Consider the following 22089-nt stretch of genomic DNA (forward strand, 5'->3'; position numbering starts at 1 on the left):
AGGAAAACTTGACATGACACAACTTCGACAATCTAACAGTTTTCTAAAAACTAACTGTTGCTACTTATTTCTCTAGCAGCTAAGGAATTTAGCAATCGTTCTGGCAGTAAGTTACTGGCCCTCAAAGAATGTATGGCTAACCACACCACTTCGTGTAACTGTCCCAGGAAAGTGACGGAACCTAGTACATGTTCCACTGTTGCATACACATAGCATGTTCGTCACGCCACCGAGCTGTTACAACGGCGAGCAAGTAAGCTGGAACAGTTGCAGTTCGACAGTGCGAGGCAAAGCACAATGCAACAGTGACAACAGTGAACTGCCCGACAGAAGTAGTGTTTGGTAGTGCAGTTCATGATTCAACGGTTATGTCAATTGTGATATTGGTCCTGGGTACGAATATCACTCAGAACAGATAGCATTCGGTGTTACCAGTGCAACACATAACCACAAAATGTCGACTGCTGCCATCACGCCAGAAATGGGCGGTAGAGGGGTAAGTCGTATAGCGAAGTTTTCTGTCGTTTCTACTTCACACTCCTTTATTCACGTTAGTGTTTTAAGCCACTTGAAGATCAAGAAAATAATAGGAACGTAATATTAAAATCTATGTCGAGATAAAGCTGGACCTTAGCCATACAATCGCAACTTCCATTTCAGTTAATTAAGTGGTGCTTGTGTGCGTCATATAACAGCATAACATGGGGAATTCTTGCGAGATATTTCTCTCTTTTTAGCAGCACTGTGACGCATTAAATTTTCGTTCAGTGCTTACCCACGCCGCAACATTCTTTTCAGGGCTCTTATTTTATTTCGTTGCTTCCAAGTTCTCCTATTCTCTGAAACATACAGCTACCCCTGTATACAAGTAAACGCCATTCTTGCAATTAATATATTTCCCGCTAATAAATATTTCGCACGAAAATAACACTCGTCCTCCAACGTTTCAATTCTCATTTTCACCCACATCAGCCTACATCACACCAGCGGTGTCGGAAGAGGGTTGGGCAACCAGGTAGTAAATATATCAAACATTAATACGAAAATCGTAAGATATATTCCTACCCTGAATACTGTAAGTCGTGCTAGGTTAGACCATGCAGTCTGGTAAAAGTTAATCGATGTTTAGGAAGAAGTTACTGCCTTTGTCTTCAAGGTCGAAAAATAAGCGAAAGAAATGACACTTAAGAAGCAGACGGAAATCAGAGTGCTCTGCTTGCTTGTCTCACCCTTCTGCCCTGAGAATGGACGCTGTATATTCCTTTGACATGTCGGTGTACTACTACCGGAATACACGGCGTCACATCCATCCCTCTACTCTCTTGCCTCACTGCCTATATTTCAACCACCAGTGTCCGTCTAGTAAAAGTGGCCCTACGCTGCGACCTGATGTTTATATGATCTGTGCTCTGGCTTGTGACGCCATGTAATATGGCAGAGATATACCAACGTTTCCAAGGATATTTCTGTTTCCATCTTCTACCGTGAGGACGGAGACATCTGGTTCCTCCGAAATATTTGTGTGTCTGCACCAGGCTGCATCGCTTCGCAACCCCAGAAGCACATGAGCTTGACGTTTCCTCTCCGTTCGCCTGACAGCAGGCTAGACTGCTGCAGTGAGCCCTGTTCCTCACACCCTAGCAAGTATAAAGTGGAACACGAGGCAGCACAATGTTCCGTTTTCTTCAGAACTTTAATCACAACGAGAATTCTATGTAGGACTTAGGGCGGTATTGCACGGGAGGCCATGGCGCAGCAAGGACAGGTTCTTTGTGTCTTTCCTCAATTTTTCTTTCGCGCAAATACCTGGAGAGACCTCAAATTTTCCCGCTTCCTCTCAAGTCCTCTCCTTTCACGTGCTTTGTTTTACAGTGTTGTCAGTATCTCAGGATGAATGACGTTGAATGGTAGGTTGATGATACATCATGAGTTGGAAAGGCTTTTGTAGGAAGTGGTCGTGGCCTGATCGAGGTCCTATTACGAAACAATCGGAGACAGCAATTAGATTTTGATTAGGATTGCCAGAGAGCGGACAACTGCACAGTGGGGCAGGTTGCACTGCCAGCTTCTTCTCTCTTCTCCCTTTAGGTGGAGGCAGCAGGTTCCTCAGCACCTGGATAACTTCCTACCAGATTACACGGCGTCACATCCCAGAAAACAGTAATCTTTAAGATTGCAGGCTAATTTGCCGCTAATTGTAGCCGCTCATATCACAGTGGTAACTATACATATCACCTGCTTTAATATTCAGAATCTCCTCGTTTTCGCCACACACTCTATTTATGTGTTTGTGTGTTTCATATTATTTTCTAAGTGAACAACGACTATTTCCCGAAATTGCATTAATCGACTCTTATTTGTAATGGAGAGAATTGTGTTTTCTTTGTGGTAGGAACTTACTGTTTAAATATTAAATAAACTTCAGTCTTTGACACTGAGGGCGTCAAACGTTATATCGTTAAATAAATAATAAGTAAATAAATGAAAGGGCCGCCATAGCTCAAGCGGTTAGTCGCTGGCTTCCCACCGCGGCGGCCCGGGTTCGATCCCGGCTCTGGTCAAGTGGGATTTGTGGTGGACAAAGTGGCGCTGGGGCAGGTTTTCTCCGAGTACTTCGGTTTCCCCTGCCAATCTTCATTCCACCAATTGCTCCACAATCACCCTCACCTATCATCTGGGGCTGGTACAATAGGCCGGAAGTGGCCGCAGTACAAGGGACTCAGTCCCACCCCACTAGCAATAAAAAATAAATGAATAGGAGAGGAACCAGCAGGACTGGCTGGTCACGCACTGACAAAGATCGGAGTAATCATACACCTGCTACAGCTCAGTAGTCAGACATTTGCATCATCCTCCCTCGGTAAGGCCCGCAAGCGCAGAGCTGGATGACACAGGTCGGCGTGTTTCCCAGGGCAGTCATGGTCAGATGACTGTCCCTCCCAGCCTGCAGCATGTTTGAGGCCAAACTTACGGACGGATGCATCAGCCTACACCTACATGCCCTGCCCGTAGCATCCTCCTTGACTTGATAATTCTAATTATACTTGGAGAAGAGTACACGTTATGAAGCTCCTCATTATATACGTACAGTTTTCTCCAACCTCCTGTCACTTCATCTCCTTTCTGTCCAAAAATTCTCCTCAACATCCTGTTCTCAAACACCCTCAGTCTGTGTTCCTCCCTTACTGCCAGAGACCAAGTTTCATACCCATACACAATCAGAGGCAAATTTATAGTTCTGTATTTTCTAACATTTATGTTCTTAGACACCAGATGAGAAGACGAAATGTCCTTAGAATATACAGAACAAATTGAGAAGGGGGGCGCAACTAAAGCTGTGTTAAGCTAAGGGTGCGCTGTTATGAAGCCCGGAAACCGTTGACTACCTTAAAGACACACATGTAATGTAACTGAATTTCATGATACTTACAGAAAACTCTGGATGCGAACAGCTATGCCACGAAGAAGACCATAGCCCAGGGGATGTTGGACATAGCCCTACTCACAGCCAACGCCAGCCAGCTGAAGTACGTGTTACAGCTTGGACACCAACACGAGTTCTATACCCTCATGGTGTGGCTTATATCCATCTCCATAGTTCTGCAGGTATAGGCACTGCACAGTAAATCGCTTACAAACGGATCGTCTTGACGTACTGATGGAGTAAATATAAAGGTGAAGTGAGGGCCGCGCCATAGCTCAAGCGGTTAGTCACTGGCTCCCCACCGCGGCGGCTCGGGTTCGATCCCGGGTCTGGTCAAGTGGGATTTGTGCTGGACAAAGTGGTGCTGGAGCAGGTTTTCTCCGAGTACTTCGGTTTCCCCTGTCAATCTTTATTCCACCAACTGCTCCACAATCACCCTCACCTATCATCTGGGGCTGGTACAAGTGGCTGCAGTACAAGGGACTTAGTCCCACCCCACTAGCAATAAAAAAAGGTGAAAAGCTCTGGACTTCTTCTCTCACATGGATAGTTTTGTCACTGTACATCACAGTTGAGTTATTGGTTCACGGATTTTTTAATCTCAACACTGTATTGTGGTGATTGGTCAGTTTCCCGCCCCAGCCGCTTAACTCTGGGCTTCCGGTACTCAGTGGACAGGAGGCTGGGTGAGCATCAGGGTCAGTCTTAACACTGTGGTGCAGGATGAAGGCAGTAGGTTCATCCGAGATCTTGGTAGCATTGTACCAAACTTCACAGCGTCACAGTCCAAAAACGGTGCGCAGCGGAGCAAGGTTTTTGTTCAGAGAGTCGTTGAACCGTAATTCTGTACGCGCTGTCCTTTATAATGCTCACTGCCTTTCACATGACAATACCATAATTGTAGCAGCAGCTGACGCTCACACTCCATAGCATGCTTCTGAATGTATTTACAAAGACACTACGCTACTGTAACTTGTATAAATCAGTTACTGAAGTTGCGTTGTATCGATTAAACCTATCCTTCACCATCATCATCTGCCGATCAAGTTCGGTTTCTTGACCTATTTGGCCTGTGACTTTGTCAGCCTATATTCCTTATTCCGAGAAAATAAAAGGAGGCTTATGAGATCACCTTGTTATCTGTGTGTCTATTCTGCCCCTAATTCCTGAAAGCACAGGACAGAAGTTAATGGCTGCTGGTGCTCGCCTGCGGCAATTTACTTCATTAAATGCTGAAATGAGATTCTTCGCGTTCTGCTGAAATGTTTAGCGCACTTTATAGTATATTTCAAAATGTTGTACAATATTGGTTTTGTTCTTAGGTATTCTAACATATTTTTGTTCCACTCATGGCCCAACCAAGTCGTGTTTCGTTGTTCGTCTCATAAATTCTATTTCAGTAGCTGCAATTCTTGTAAACTGATATAATTAACAGAGAACGCTTGAGAGAATATTGAGATATATAGAAAATTTATCAAGCAGTAATGCGTTGTAGAATGTGACCGACGTTTCGGAGGAATGTGCTTCCTGCATATTCAGAGTCAAGAATAAACAAACCAGCAAGTAAATTCTTCTTTCTGCTTGCTTAGTTGGCTTACCCTTGAACCTTGAAAACGCAGTCCCCTGAAACGTCCGTGATGTCTGTCTGCTGCTTGTTTATTACTGGTTGCTTGCTTGGCAAGCAGTAGGTTTCTCCGAAACATCGGTGAACTTTTGCCTGTCTATAAGGCGTAACATTCAAGAAAATGCTGCTCTTTGTAATAATTTCTGTGAGAAACTCAAGTCCAACGGAAGTGTAATTCTTTCTCCGACTTTGAAGAAATTTAACCTAGGAAGTTTTGGCTGTATGTATTTGAAAAATTTAAATGTTAGCTTCATGGGCCAGAGAAATAGAATTTCTCCAAGGCTCAAAGTGACTTCCATATCGTAACCTCAATTATATATTGACTTCTAAATTACTGCTGGTCCTCGCCAGCACAGTGATTCTTGGTTCCCAGTCACACGGGACACGGCGCTGGGAGCCTACCAGACCATACCTATTCCTCTCAAATATACACGAAATAAGAGACTTGTTCCTACCGCGGCCACACGGTCCCTAATGCTACCGAATGGTTTGGCATAGCAGCAACAAGCTAGTCGCCTATCTGGGAGTTGCTCGTCTTGAACTTCGGACGGTACATCGGCTATTTTGGATGAAGCTCTTCGTTGTTTTATTCTGTCCCTCCTGGAAAATGTCTGAACAGTACCTCGGTTAGGTCACAATCGATTCCTTTCAAACCCTTTCCAATCCATTCGTTTTCTATCACAGCATCCTTCGACCCTAAAAATTTAGGTATGAATGTGCCATAAAACGCCGCCCTCCCCGCAATAAAGAATGCACTCGGATCGCTTTAAGCGAATCTCATTATGGCTGATATGTGTCGCGACCCTGAGCTTACGGCAGCCTAGCGGAACAATGGCGGCCCTGAATATTGCTCTGCACTGCCGTGTCCAAGGACATCCCTGGGACTCCCCGAATGTATAGACGACATTGCGGTCAGCCAAAGAGCCAGGCCATCCACTTACTTCCACATCGCGCCAAAGTTAGAAGTTAGTTAAATTGTACTTTCGTGTCCTGTATACATAAGAAAATTTCCCAACGAACATGCGATATAACAATTGGAGCCTCTGTTATTGCCTTTGATACCTGTGGGTGTTTCATTCAATAATAAAGTGGCACGAACCGGCACAATCGATATAAGGGAATGTTTTCTTTTTGTTGCTATGGAAACGCATGACCCATTTCAGTAAATTGGAACAAGAGTGTCATTCGTGAAGGAAATTATTCCAGTTCGTGTTCTTAGTCTGCGATTTAGAATCGTTCTTCGTGTTCCGTATCCACACTTGTTAACAGTTTTATCGGCACACAGAAGATCCAGGACAGTTCAGTCACTATGTTCTGGATCCACGGTGTCCAGACCCATCCAGCTTCCAGTCCTGTGGGTTCCAGGGGTCCTACCTGTCAGCACACAGAAGATCCAGGACAATTCAGTCACTGTGTTCTGGATCCACGGTGTCCAGACCCATCCAGCTTCCAGTCCTATGGGTTCCAGGGGTCCTACCTGTCAGCACACAGAAGATCCAGGACAGTTCAGTCACTATGTTCTGGATCCACGGTGTCCAGACCCATCCAGCTTCCAGTCCTGTGGGTTCCAGGGGTCCTTTTCCGGGAATATAACCGTCGAGGAGTGAACCTGACCGCTTTCCTCCATCTAGAGCCGAAGTCTGAAATGCGTGGATTTTTTCCCCCACTGTTTCATACGTCTTCATAGCGTGGTGCTTTATCACAGCGAGGACTACAGCTTTGCTTTTGGTTGAAAGATTAGTGATTCATTCGTTCAGAATCGACCGAACTACATTGGTTACTGTTTTATGGTCAGTGCACCGAACGAAATCGAAATTTGAGGATTAATTTAACCGCATATTTTTCTTATTTTTATTCGTCTGAATTTCGCGCGGATCTAGCCACCGGCCCCGTTCCAATTGAGAAGTAGCTGCCAAAATAATTTTCATTTTCCGTATGGTTCTTGTGACGAGGGATAGGCATATTGCAGCGCATGCCTGTACAGGACAACAGAATATAATCGCACAGCTAGGACCGCTAGGACAGTGAGGTCGCATATCAAGTCAGAGTCAAAGTCACATTGCAACTGACAGTCAGTCATTCTGACTGTCTTGGTGTCGAGCCCCAGCTGGGGCTCATAACCAGATATATCTTTTAAATGAAAGTTACTGTCTTGTCAATGTGGGCCGCCCACTCTGACGAGAGGGCATATCAAGAAAGCGACATGCAGTATATATGTTTTTTATATTATAGCCATGTCCCGACCGGAAGTCCAAGCCGCTATCTTTATTTGGATCATTAGGAGCTCCACGTTAAAGTAAACGGCCGTTCTCAAGCATGTCGGTTTTTTTACGTACATAATTGTTACGCCTTCACGACTAGGTCCCCAGCGCCTAGTTTCAAAGACAAGTGTCTATCGCGTCAGTGGGTGGTGGCCTGCGCGTCTCTCTCCTTGCTCAACACTCTGTCAGCTGTCAACTAAGAACCTAAGAACTGTTAGGTGTTTTGTTCTTACGCACTCTGTTCAGGGTGTCCTGAGTTCATAGGATTCTAACATGGTGTAGGTGTCCGTATCATCAGCATGGTTATGGATGCCTGTATCAGCAATATGAAGTATTAATGTCAATTTATGCACCTGTATGATCAGTAAGAATTATGGTTCCCGTGTCATCGGAATTACGTTGGGTGTCTGTCATCGATATGGATTTTAGTGCCCCTGTGACGTCAGTATGACATAGGTACCTGTATCATCAGCGTGAACTTATATGCCTCTCTCATTGTTACGGAGTTAGGTGCTTCTATTATCATAACAAAATGAGTGCCCCTATCATCAGAATAAATTTAGGTTCATCTGTCATCAAAAATACACGTGCTTGTGTCACCAGTATAAAGTTAAATACCTGTATGATCCGTATGAACAGGGTCAGAACTTCAGAACAACACACCCGTCTGAGCTGTCCTGGGCCTCCCCTACACAGTACTCAGTGTATGGAATAAATTTGTCTTTCTGTTCGTCCGCCCATGCGCGCTGTCTCCTCCAGAGTTACAGAACCGATAGGCAGCGCCGTAGCTCAAGCGGTTAGTCGCTGGCTTCCCGATCCCGGGTCTGGTCAAGTGGGATTTGTGGTGGACAAAGTGACGCTGTGGCAGGTTTTCTCCGAGTACTTCGGTTTCCCCTGCCAATCTTCTTTCCACCAATTGCTCCACAGTCACCCTCACCTATCATCTGGGGCTGGTACAATAAGCCAGAAGTGGCCGCAGTACAAGGGACTTAGTCCTACCCCTCTAGCAATAAAAAAAAATACAGAACCGATATCGATAAAGTTTGCATCGTGGTTTTCCTGAAGCACGTTGTGACTGATTCCGGTTCACTAAGACCCTGTTCCCCGGACGAACCAAATAGAAGTTTTATCAAGAATAGCTCAGCATACAAAGGCGTAGAATCAACGTGTCATGAAGTCCAGATTTCGTTTACATCCTTAACATTTATCTGTGCCGTTTATATTCAAAGTCACAGAAGGGAGAACTTAAGTTACTTTAACAGTACGCAGTGTAATTATCCGTATCTTATGTCAACAACTTCAAAACTATTCTTTTGCATTTTGCCCAGCGCAATAATATTTTGGGTCCCTGCTTAGATCATATTATCTCTCCATTAAGACGGAACTAGACCCAAACTAGACCCAATTTGTACAACTGCGTACTAGACAATTTCCGTGAGTAAATGCACGTGCCTGCGACCACCGGCCAAATGACGATTCGGTCATGCCCTAAGCCGCAGTGTTCACGAGCTGGCCATCTCTCAACGTGTATTATAATGAGCTGTAATTACATCCAATTTCAGCCGCAGTAAATGCTATTTATGCGTGTAATATACGAGTATAAACGCGTTGCTCCTAGCCTCCGAAACAATTACCGCCATCTTCTATTTCGCTCTGCGGTTAGAGCTCGGATGCAAGTCCGGCAAGTGGCGTGCCCCGTGGCAGTACGGCGAACTCACAGTAACCATCTAACGCACGGACACAATGCGAAAGAACGGTCAGATATTGCTACGGATATTGAGACGATGGGGAACACAAACGGACCGATATAGTGGGCCAGTGAATGACAGTGTTGATATGTCAGTGATCTAGTGGACACATGACACCTGTGACATGTACGACGCCATTAAGCACGTTTAAGATTTTGTCTTCAGTTGCAAAATATTTGTCTTAAGTAGTAATTATCGCATAATTTAATGGCAGCATTCCGTTACATGGCAACCAGTGCACACAGGTGTAAAGAAAAAATAAACAGTGACTGGAATCCTTACAAGATTCGAATTAAATCTGTTGCTAAAGATATAAATCATTTCTGATATGCCTTCCGTGTTCCGAGAGAATAGAAGAAACCTTCTGTAGCCTGTTAATAAATAAAACTGAAAGCAATGAAGTCTCATAGAGCGACCAGATCTAGCGATATGGCCTACCATTGACTCCCTTTTCATTATGAAGCACGTCCACTGACGTAAGCAATGGCAGAGACAGTTTCTGGAACGTCGAATTTTGCTCCGTACCGATGCGGCTGACTGTCCGAGAACACTTTACTGAATATAAAGGCCGAAATTGCAGATGCCATAAATAAAGATGAAATTAATTTCCTTCTGATACTGAAATCTTGCGCCCTAAGCAACAGTAGTCCCGCTACGTGCGTACGGTAAAACGCTGAAGATGATAAAGTGTACTGGTAGCTCTGACGTAATAACTGAAATCCACCCTGCCAGTTAATAAGACTCTGAGGCATGTCCAACATTCCCTACTATTAATTAAAAGTTAGTTCTACAGTGTGCCAAACACAATGGCCGCGCGATCTAAGGCATGAACTGTCTTTGCCATCTCGAATATTGGGATGGAGGTTTCGAATCCCACTCAAGGCATGGATGTCTCTATTGTGTGCGTTTATTCTGTACTCTTGCTTTTGTGTACGTAGGTAAAGAATTTGCGACGGGCTGATCCCCCCGTCCAAGGAGTTCTACCGACTGTGTAGAGGGTCAAGAAACGGCTGTAGAGCCATAATAGTAATAATAGTAGTTCTCTAGCGTGAGTTAGCAACTATCATACGCATTCCTGCCATCATCAGGGCGACGTTGGCTTCCAGATGTGTGGTTGCACATTTGTGTAAGTGCTTTCTCTCATTCGTAATTTCAGTTACCACAGTTATATACATTCACGCTGATTTCCGTCAAAGTATCAAACGTAGGATTGGTTTCAGCAGACCCGGCTGCCGTACAGTCAGCTCTCATGTAGGAGCATTTACGTCAGTCAGAGTTTACTTCCTGTGAGGTATATATTGTCACGTCTGTCAGTGACTAAGACATTAATTTGGATTGGTAACTGGATTTATTAACCACCTGCAGGTCGTGTCTACACTATTACTGACTTTCACATCTCTTCAGTCTATCTCCACTAGTCTCACGGATTTATAACACAGGAACTATAAAAGTCTCCCTAAATCATACACTTCCAATACCACTGCGCTATAGCACACTTTCCAGCAGATCCGTATTTCACATAGATGTCATAGAAATAAACGTTGCTCTAAAGTATAGCGCACCATGGCGCACCACTGTAGCTGAGAACAAATGGTTAATGGAACTGATAACTGCTGTCTACTGCTGACAAATCATAAACAAATCCCCACTCATGAACCGCACTGCTCGCTATGAAACGTAATGCCGTCGAGCGATCCACAGAGTTAATAAATTCCCTTAATTCCAAAAGTTATAGGGCACCAGGCATGCTGATCGGTCGGCAAAAGTCAACAAAGTTTAGAAACTCTCTGTACTTGCGGATATATACCAAAGTTTTGGAGGTAACAAGTTTCTGAAAAATTCTGGTTCATATCTACCACACCACATGACCACACATCTCGGAACGCCGTGCCTTAATGTCCGTCTCAAATCTAAGAAACTTAACTTCCTCCCGTGGATCGACACAAGATTGTGACTGAGTGATTAGAACTCTTGTTTGTATGGAAGGGAGTCGGGGAATCGGTTATAGGATATTCTGATGAGTTTTCTTGTTTTCGTTTTTATCCCCTGGCACATGGTGAAACAGTGTTATAGCCGCCCGCCTCCCCACAGCTGCCACGACTGTTGCTCGAGATGAGTTCTTTACCTCAGGGATACGGGTACTTCGGATTTGGGGATGGAACACACTTCGGAGTTCATGAATCGGGGGTCTCCAGAACACCCCGTGTATTGCAGTATTCATTTAAAATTTCCTACAGTGATCAATCTTTACATTAGTCCTCCAAGCTAGCCGATCCGTCACTCTTAACCTTTTACACCAATTTGCTCCCAGCTCGCTGACCGTACACCACTCATTAGCTACCATCCTGTAACTCATTTCCCTGTTCCGCGTCTTCCTTTGCAACTGTCCACCTCCGTTCACTGAAAACAACTGCCCTCTCTTTAATAAGTCCCCCAGTGGGCATGAAACGAAACAAGAAAAAGCGAAGGGTCGAGCCCGGCATCTGTCCTACATTCGTATATTTCGAGATGCCCATCACAGACCTTTTTAGGTCTTCAAGGCACACGAGCTGGGAACCAAGACCCCTCCTGGCCGGTCTCGCACAAGGTCAGGCCATGGGTTTATGGCACTAGGAGCAAACTGGCGACGCTAGGGACAATAGTGACACCCTAAGCCTAAGGAGACAATAGATGAATTCCAACTATAAGGTCCCGTGATGGTATCTCGCCGGAGGAGCGTCTCTAATGATCTGAACCATGCCTTAATTGGTCATGCTTTTAATTAAATAATTTTAGCGAGGGACGTACGGTTACAGTGTATTAAAACACATCACGACCATTTCTATGAACGTTCTCTCCAATTTAATATTCCCAGTCGCCCTCCAGTTCAACATCACATGAACTTTGCAATTGAGAGAGCATGGTTAAATAACGAAGCAAGAAACAGTATGACCCACTAAATTGTGAAGCTTTTCGTTACATATTTTCACTGCTCTTCCAGTAGACCTTCTTCTCTCGGATACCTAGCAGTTGATATATGCTTCGGCCGAAATAGATTTAAGCAATAAATTTGGGAACATATCAAATATGGAAAGACTTTAAAGAGACTGCCTTCCAAAATTGGCATTCCTTTACCGACTGAAGGAACGACGAGACGTAAACGACCAAAATGACGACGGAGAGACGAAGACCATCTTGGGATTCATAGGAAATATCTTGTTTTTACATAGGTCATGATAATGACGAAATAAAATTTTGCTTTGTGTGAAGGGCTTGCAAAGCACAGAGATAACTGCCACAGCCCTTCACTCTGTACTTGACTAGCAGTTTGAGCAGTTTATATTCAGCTGTTCTGTACCGAACGGTTTCGGCCGAACAGGTTCTGATGGGGGCCCTGTTCCTGTCTCTCAACCTCATGCGCGACTGTCGGCTGCACCTCCACGAGTACCACACGTCTGCACTCGTCATCAACTACGTCACCATGGGTTTCTCTGTGGTAGTGTCCACACTCAACCTACTGATCAGCGCCTTCGATCCCGGCCTGGGGCGCTTGGTGGAGCATGGGACTTTATTTGATTCCACATAAACAATTCGCTGATCGAGTTCGACTGTCGATATTAGCTCACATGTATTTGAAATCACTTGATAGAAGCTTCCCTTATTTCACTGGTTCCAAAACTGTACCCTGTCGAAGCCTGGAGCTCCATGTCAATTCCCAGTTGTTCGCGGTATGAATTACTATGCTTACCTTCAGAGCAACATTCGATAGAAATGTAAATCCCATTGATTATCCGCGAGTGATGAGGAACTATAAATGAATGACCTTGCACCAATGCGCTTGCATACGGCGGCTATCACGAAACACGATTCTACCACATACGTGCGCATAGCCGTGACGATCACGATCTGGACATCTCTCAGCTTGTAACTTGAAAGAGAGACGTCATATTATATTCGTGAAATCTGTGACGTGGCTCCTCCATCGGCGTTCCCGCGAACTCGTTGCGGCTGGCGCGAACAGGGCAGATACTTTTGTGTAGAGGGAGGAACGTACTTGAAACAGAATCGTGTATATCGGTATTTCTAATAACTGAACCGTTAACTCTTTGAAACACAGTCGTCACTCTGTATATCACGCGTCTTGACAGTAAGAAGATCCATATTTTGTTTGCGGGGTAAGATTCTTGGAATAAACAGCTATTACTTTCCTAGCAGCTTTAGCCAGTTGGTCTTTACAATGGAAAGACAACATTTCTTTGAGTAAAAACTGAAACTTAAGATGTTTAGAAGAACCTTTCGCTCCAAATTAGCACAAACAGTTGGTCTATGTGTAGTCTGCGGGATAAGAGTACCTTCGAAACTGCACAAGTGAAAACAACCCAAAGCTAATTATATGGTTTTCAGTTTTGAAGGTATTTTCTTGAGGGTTCCTGAAGGAACAGGGTTGAAAGATCAGCACTGTCTGAAAACCGCCGTGCTGCTTTTATGTTCATTCATATCTGCTTTTTATTATTACTATTTCTCATTGCGTTTCCGAAAGTGTCTTTCTGTTTGAAACCCCTCCGCTTCTTCAGAAGTTGGAAAGTGCATCTATAGAGGCGGCACAGGGTGTTTGCGACTGGCGACTCTTCTAGGGTCTTCACAGTGACTGTGTTGTTCCATGCAGGTTTCTGTTGGAGTGATACTGCTGGTTGTTGGTGGACTGGACATAAACAGGCACGGCGACCAACGTCCGGCCATCATCTTGAATGACGTCACCCTCATCATGATTTTCATCATCTCACTTATAAATGTGGTTGTTTCCGGGTTTGGAATGGAACATTCCGGCACGAGGCTGAGAGAAGTCTCTCCTCCACCGAAGTGATCCAGTGGCTCGACCACCAGCTTCATTTCCGCTCCAATGTGACATAGCAAAGGCACGATGTTAATAGCAGTAGCACACAGTTTCGATTGGATATTTCAGGTTTTTAAGGCGGTGGAGACTCGTGGTGTTCGAGTTATAACACCGTGCAGTCTGGTAGGTTGTAACCACCTAGATGACTCCAATTTGAATTTTCATCTGTTGGTATACGCTATTTACAGGAAAAAATATAAGGTGAAGAGTTCTGTCATTTGGGATATAACACCGTGTAGTCCATTGAAAGCCAACCGACGTTTCGGAGGAACATGTCGCCTACATATTCAGGACCGAAGAATAAGCTGAGCAAGAAATCAGCATGAAATTTGGTAGACTTTAAACGTACTGCAGGAGGTTATGCCCCAGAAGGCAGAACTCCTTATAACCACCACTTCAAGAATTCAAATACTGTGTTTTCGGATGTGACAGCATGTACTTTGGTATAGGTACTAATATTTCGGAAGATCATTCTGCTTCTCTCTTCAAGGACGAATCAGGTTACTCCGAAACGTTGGTACTTATCTAGAAAATTATACGTACAACACGACACTCTATACCACATGACCCTCCGGCGTGAAAACGTAGAATTTTAGGGGTGATCCCAGGTTAGGCTACTTGGGATTTGTGGTGGACAAAGTGGCATTGGGGCAGGCTTATCTCCGAGTGTTCGGTCATTCCCTGCCAATTATTATTCCAGCAGTGCTCTATAGTCTTCTAGCATCAGCAGATCGTACGGTAGGTCCATTTGGGGCCGGAATACAAAGGGGCCCGGTGTCACTCTGCTCGGACAAATAAATTTAAATCCGTTACAGTAGAGTCGACATTGTCTGTGGAATGGAAAGAGTAACACACAAAAGTAGACCTTATCGGCGTCTCGGATTCAATGAAAACAGAATGTCCTAATCACAGAGTCTTTGCAAATGCTCTGATTGGTGTTTATTCCTAACCTTTCCTTGGTTACGGACGTGCGATCGCGTGATCCTGAAATGCATTAAAGGGGCGACCGTAAAGGCTTGTGCACATTACTCGTGCTCGTGTGACTGGCTATGCTTGCAAGTAATGTGGACGATATAACAAGTCACGAGACAAGGAAATTTTAAATTTTTAATTTGAAAACTATAGCCAATAAATTAAAATACGACTACAGCCTATACACACTACGAGTAAATATACCAATCCTCACGCGCCGAAGCCTGGCGAGCAACTGAAGTAGCACAAGGAAAAGCCAGACGAGTCTCCCGACGAGCACGAGCACGAGTAATGTGGACGCGCCTTAGCAGAAAGAAGTAAATAGGAGCTATAGTATTCGAGTCGCTTCGGATGTGATGTCGTGTAATTTGGTAAACACATTTAACGTTTCAAAGGAACATACTGTCTCCATCTGAAGGGGCAAATTTCAGCCTCCAGAAGGATGCGGCACTTCCTCAGAAGATCCTAACCTTCACACTCACGGCCCTGAGAACCTCAAATCTCACAACGGGGGGACCGGTGACCGAGCGGTCCCAACTCCCAGCATTTGTCCCTTTAGTTAGAATGTATTTCAAAGAATCGTGATTTTTTTTTTCCAAAAGAGACGTGAAACAACAGTAAAACCTGGAAACATAATCTGAATATTTTATAAAATAGCGGTGCTTCACATGTCGTACTTAAAAACTTGACAATATATAAGATTTTGTATGAAATTAAAAGCTGTCCTATGAGTAGGTTCTCTTTTGCTTGAATCCCCATTGTTTCTTTCATAGTGTGTTTCTGTGTCTAAAATAAACAGTTTGTTTCAAGCAATTCTCGACTTCGTTGCCATAAGGTCTACTCTTGCTTGGGTTCAGGTTGCGTCCAGTTCTTTGGCTCTGGTGCTGACGACACTCAACATCAACTTACCCGAGAAGCAACACGTGGCAGCAATCTTGAACCATACGGCACTTGGATTCGTTCTGGTCTCCATGGTATCGGACGTCATCAAGATGAGCTTCGGGCTCGATCCCGGACCCTTCCACAACAAAACCGCTGACGGAAATCCATAAAACGCCATATCTGTATACAGTGCCGCTGAGTTTTTGGTTCTTTCAGAAGGAAAATTGCGTGGAGAAATGCGTCTCGCTTTTCGCGAGAGACGAGATAGAGGCCGTTGTTTCCCAGAAGTTCGTAACAGCCACTGGGAAACGTCCCGTCAGGATGGTGATTAGTTTCAGAAAACGAGCTACGAAATTTATGTAAACGACGAGAGCTCTTTTTGTTTTGGAATGTACAGAGTTTTTCCACACACACGTTTCGCTTCTGCATGTCTGGTTGAGTGCTTAGTCCGCGTAAGTGTAAATGTTGCAGGCTTGATGTGATATAAATAAAAATAAACTACCACTGATTTAACCGTTGTGGTGCTAAACAACTATTTTTGTTTGCTGTAGCAGCTCTGTCTCGGGTAGATACGTTAAATGAAGATGAAAATGAACTTGAAATGCAGGGACACATTTCCCTACAAATGTTTCTTTACTGCATAATTTATACAAAGTGCCACGAAATGTCAGATGCAGTCAGATCTAACAGTTTTGTGAAGATCGTAATTTCCGACTCTTGGCTGATGCAGAGTTAAAGAAATTTACCATTTAGATAAGACTTTTCGATTTCAAATATTTCGCTTCACATTTAGTGCTCTTGGAATATTATTTTGAAATTGAAGGACGGATGGTGTCAGCAGTTCTTGTGCAATATTTAATTGCAGGAAATATGCATTTCAAACCGGCACAAATGCTGTTGGTTACCTCCCTTTCAAGCCAACACAGGAGACCATTAAGCTCTCTTACCTCAGTTATTTATATCTTTATTAGTTTTCTGCTTTATTCCAAGTTGGTTTCATTGCAAATTTCTTTTTTACTTCTTATTTTACCCATAATGTAATGTTTGCGATTTTTAATTGTAGTTACGAAGACTGATAATTGTTACTCGCAATTTAAATATATCTTTTCGGTGTAATTTTTTATGTTATAATGTAACATGGTTGTGTTGGACTGGATCCATTACACGCCCTGTAACATTCTCTTTAGTTTGTAGACACCATATGATGTCAGACACAATATTGGAATATGTCCCTTTAGCTTTATAGAAAATCGTGCAGCTAATGCTGTAACCTCGCAGAAGTACTTCCAAGTAAATCGCAATGTTTTCATTCCTGTTGCAGGAAAGTATATTTCTTTTTGAAAGTTCCGTCCAAGCCTTTACGTGTTCGGATGGTAGTTGAAATACACGCTACAAAGCTGTGTAAGACAGTTCTTCTAATGAAAAAAGCTCCTTATTATAAAAAGAATGTTACCTATATTTTATTTCATTAAATCAAATTAACATGGGTATCACCCGTGTGGTAGGAACGAGTTTAATAATCCCTTTTTGCATACACTAGTTTTAGATTATCCTGTCGCGTGTTGCCTATGCAGCGCGACAAATAACTTTAATTCAGTTCCTCAGTTTAATAAATTGGTGGGGGCCAGTACATTTTTCTCCAAATATGATGTAGAAATGAAAGTAAAGCTATCCCTCTAACAGGCTGTGGAGGCCCATAGGGTTGTGAGCTGTTGAGTTTCCAACATTTTCTAGCAAATCGGCTCACAGATGGCGGTAAGGTTGTCAGCCTTACGCGCCGGCCGCCCTTTACCTCCAGGAAGATTCCTGGTACTCATTTCTGTTAGAGGCTGAGTCAACCCCAGGGTCATAGTGCGGCTGCAAGGATTAGGTAAATTGAAAAAAAATCCAATGACCTCATCGGGACTTGAACCCGCGACCTTCCAAATATAATGTACTTTCTTAAATTCATTTATTTATTGTTTATTTCACGACGCTGTCATTACCTCAGGCTATTCAGCGTCGAGTGGCACCGTGGTTACGGAGCTATGAATTGGAAAGGACATGGAAGCTGTCTTGCCTTATTTCAAGATACTAGCCCGGAAGTGGCCTGGAGTACTTCTCCGAAGTAATCCTGAACCTCACTCTCCAATTTACTTCAACGAACAGATTTCCAGAAAGCCAAAGTGTCTTCCTTCGAAGTCATTTTCAGTACAACAATCATCTCACCAGCCGCCACTGCGTAGACTATATACTTACAGCGCGTAAAATGAACCGCTCGTGCTCTCCAGTTTATTTCGTGACAGATACAGTTGGGTTCCACAGTAGAGCTGCTAAGTATAAATACAGAAGCAACAGGTTCCTTTTCATTTGTATTCGGCCATTTTCTTGTTCTTGACTTATCGACCTAAGCCACAACATTTAACTTTCAGTATCTGTAACAGCATCTTATGTTTGTAAGTCCGTGAGCCAGAAGTCCAGTTGGAGACTGACACAGTTCATTTCTTTCTGTGGTAGGAGTGATATTCCGGTCTAGAAAACCGAAATTAAGGGCCGTGGGGATTTGTTGCGCTGACCACGCGACACCCTCTATCCGCAAAAGTTGGCACTGAACTTTGTCGACTAGCGGCGGTCGCTCGGTCGGTATAGTTCGCTTGCGGACTAAAATCACGGAGTTTGTTTTTTGTTTGTTTTGGTAGGAGTGATATAAAATGCATTACAGCATTTCTGCATTTGTCAGTATGTAACGTGGAGTCACATGCAAAGATACTGGGTTCCGAGCCGGGCGATCGGAACTTGCAAATTTCTGTCATCGCTACTATGTAAAGATCGTCTGTGGGGGCCCCCATCTGTTCAAATGGTACCGACGGTTCTTCCCACGGGAACAAAGTAGCCGGGAAATGCATGTGATCACTCACCTACACCTGGTGCCGAAAATTAAGCTCTACCTCCACAAGGAGGCCAAGGCTCTTTGTCTTCTTTACTACAGTCATGAAATACAGATGGGAAAAGTGAAGTTTTATTAAACTGTCTGACATTTCCCAAAGTTATGTTTTATTACATTGTTGGACAACTCTCGCAGCCCTTGTCCTATGCTTTATTGCATTGTTGGACATATCCCTTAATCCTTGTCTTACGCTTTGTTGTATTGTTGAACATTTCCTAAAGTCCTTATTCTATGCTTCATTATGTTGTTGGACATCTTCCGCAAGGCCTGGCATATGTTTTGTTACATTGTTGAACATCTCATGTCTCCCCCCNTTGTTTTTATTTTCTGTTCTCTTTCTGTTTTGCTTCCGGTCTCAGGCTTGTCAGGGAGTACTGTACGTGATGCTAGGCTCCTCGTTCAACATCAACAAGTCGAAAGACCAGAGGGCAGCCAACGTCTGGAATAACGTAGTCCTCGCTATGGGCATCGTCACCACCATACTCAACGTTATCATATCGGCATTCGACATGCGGGAGACAGACATGGTGGGATTCAACAGCACGACGACGCCTTCGGCCCCCAGCCAATGAAACTCAGCTATGCAGATGTTTAAAGACCTCTTGATTAAGAATTGTGACGTCATTTCTATCAATCAGTTTTCCTGTTATTAACAACTTATCCGATATTTTTATGTGACAACTTATGTATATAATGTTTTATATAATATATACTGACATACCGGAACAGGAAGGCGATAAATCCGGAATCTGCGAAAGGAAATAAAGTTAAGATGACGATCTTCTGGAAAGTGACGCCGTGTAGTTTGGTAGATAGGTACCACAGTTTTGAAGGAAGCTGCTGCCTCCATATTCAGAGTAGAGGCGTGTTTTCGGCTGTGAAGATGTAAGGCACATATCATGTCTCAGAAGACCAACCTTAGGTACATGGTTATGCAGTTATTAGCTGTACACAGAAATGGGTCAGCAAAAATCGAGATTTATCTCCTCTTTCAATTCTCCAAGTACATTCAATATGTTTATCTGTTTACTCCTCGGTACGTGTAGAACATTCCAAACTTTTCGAAAAGAAATATAGGCTTTCAAATTCCGAATTCTAAGTAGAAGTCTGGCAATTGAATATCCATTATTAATACTGGAGAATTTTTTCCCAAGATTCCACACTTTATATATGGGTACAAGAATTTGAAAAGAGGAAATTTACCATTACAGCCGTATATTGAAGCACTTTGGTCACCTTCATACTGAATTTTTGTGAACAGAAATGACAATACATATTCTTGGGAACGGAGGCCGCTTTCATTAATTAAATATCTGTTTCTCTATATTTTAATATTTATATGTAAATATATGAAAACAGATGCTTCCAGAAAATTAAAAGTATGTAGGATATTAGAATATATCAGTGGCATTGACATGTATCGTTCCCCTTCATTTATTTGTTTGCTTATTTTACTGTAGCCGTTTCGCTGGGTAAATGGCTCTTCGTCAGGTTCTCAAGCCGTTTCACTCTTAGGTAAACTAAATGTTTTCAGCGACTTTGTTGAACTATTTTCTTTATTGTTAGTGGGGCGGGACTAAGTCCCTTGTACCGCGGCCACTTCTGGCGTATTGTACCAGCCCCAGATGATAGGTGAGGTAAATGACAGACCCGACCTCTCGTCAGAGAGGGCGCTACACATAGACAAGACAGTAACTTTCATTCAAGGGGCTCGACACCAAGACAGACAGACTGACCGATCGTCAGTTGTAACATGACCTTGACCTTGACCTTGATAGGTGAGGGTGATTGTGGAGCAATTGGTGGAATGAAGATTGGCAGGGGAAACCGATGTACTCGGAGTATACCTGCCCCAGCGCCACATTGTCCACCACAAACCCCACTTGACCAGACCCAGGATCGAACCCGAGCCGCCGCGGTGGGAAGCCAGCGACTAACCGCTTGAGCTAAGTACCTCCACAACAATCTGTGTTTCGGAAGACTTGGTTAAAGTGTAGGTATCTCCCTGTATCGACAAGCTGATGGAGACATCCGTCCGACTTTTATAAGAGTAAGCGAAAATTAAAACTCTCGATGGCGTCGATAAAGTTCAACTCTACTCTGTTATTGTACACATCATGAATTGGCTTGTCGATAGTCAAGGCTTGTGAAATTGTCTTTCAGCCCCTTCACTAAATACACCTTTTGGATATCACATGTTCTTGAACATTTATTATGAAATGTATGCCGAAAAAAATTACCATTAATTAAATAAAACAATCTAGTAAATTACTTCATAGGCACTTATTACAAACGCTCTGTCTGTAAATTATATGACTCCCAGATATTTTTTCTAACTTCTGACACTGTTTGGTCTCCATAATACGTGTCTGCTACATTCGAACTAGCCTGTCGATCATGTTGCCTGCTGTAATTTCATTCAAAAACCAACAGTTTCGCTGTCTACATGAAGGAGCATAAGGTTTGCAACGTAACACGTATGCTGGGGAACACTGTCAAAATTATCAGAAACAGATTTGCCATTAGACGTAGTGGGCTACCCAGGCATAAAAGAGCCAAATTCTCTGTAAGTGAGATTGCAGAAAGTATGAAAAAGTCATTTCTATGCGCGATATTATCAGGGGAAAACTTCAACACTTCCTGAACTTTCTTTTGTGCACAGACGTGTAACAATCGACGAGTATTCATAACTGAGTGCGTGGGTCTTATGCATATTGAGCCCAGTTATACGGATTCCTCAGAGCATGAAGGCTGGCGCTTTAAACCCGGCCCTTACACACCTGCTTTGGGTTTCAACAGAATCAGTGCTTCGATAATCTTAAAACTAAATGTCTCGTATAAAGAGCACACTTACAAGAAGCCTGTGAAAGTGCTGTATCTCCAAAAATTACTTAGGGGGCCCATACACGTACGAGTCTGGCTCGCGAGTCCGACTCGGCTCGGGTTCCAATGAACCAAACTCGTCCGTGTGTGTGTCGCAACGCTCATACGTGTGTGGTGAAATTAATCTGAGCGCGGCTCCTCGCCGAGCCGGACTCGTACGTGTATGGACCGCCTTATAACTAAGTGATCCGAAGGTCGTGCTTTATCGAGCAAGCTCCATGTCTCGTCAAGGATGGCAGAAAATAATGCATTCCCTTCTCTTCTTTATCCCTTTAGTACTTTTGCTTCCTTTCCTCTTTCATATTGACTCCCGTTCCTTTTATTTGTCCATTCTATCGCATTCCCTCTACCCATACCTTAGCAACGGCATTCTAGGCCTAACTGAACGCTGAAAATTCTGCAAACGTGACAGAAAATCACTGTTATTTCAATAGATATGGCTCAGAGTTAACTGCAAATCAGCCTGAGTTTGTACATTGCTAAATAAAGCATGTAT

The 22089-nt window shown here is 43.6% G+C and overlaps 1 protein-coding gene across 4 annotated transcripts; it reads left to right on the forward strand.

The window, feature by feature from the left end:
* The first annotated feature begins 266 nt into the window (after positions 1-266).
* Positions 267-20331, forward strand: LOC111866012 (ninjurin-1). Of its 4 annotated transcripts, none has more exons than XM_023854489.2 (3): positions 267-496; positions 3433-3606; positions 19070-20331. In XM_023854489.2, the coding sequence occupies exons 1-3, from the start codon at positions 455-457 to the stop codon at positions 19280-19282; spliced, it is 429 nt and encodes a 142-aa protein (XP_023710257.1). In that variant the 5' UTR covers positions 267-454; the 3' UTR covers positions 19283-20331. The 4 variants fall into 4 exon arrangements, with proteins under 4 accessions (XP_023710257.1, XP_023710259.1, XP_033607959.1 ...); XM_023854491.2 differs by lacking the exon at positions 19070-20331 and adding an exon at positions 15760-17510; XM_033752068.1 differs by lacking the exon at positions 19070-20331 and adding an exon at positions 13703-14190.
* Positions 20332-22089: the final 1758 nt, after the last annotated feature.

Source organism: Cryptotermes secundus, unplaced genomic scaffold, assembly GCF_002891405.2.
Source record: "Cryptotermes secundus unplaced genomic scaffold, Csec_1.0 scaffold72, whole genome shotgun sequence".
NCBI lineage: Eukaryota > Metazoa > Arthropoda > Insecta > Blattodea > Kalotermitidae > Cryptotermes > Cryptotermes secundus.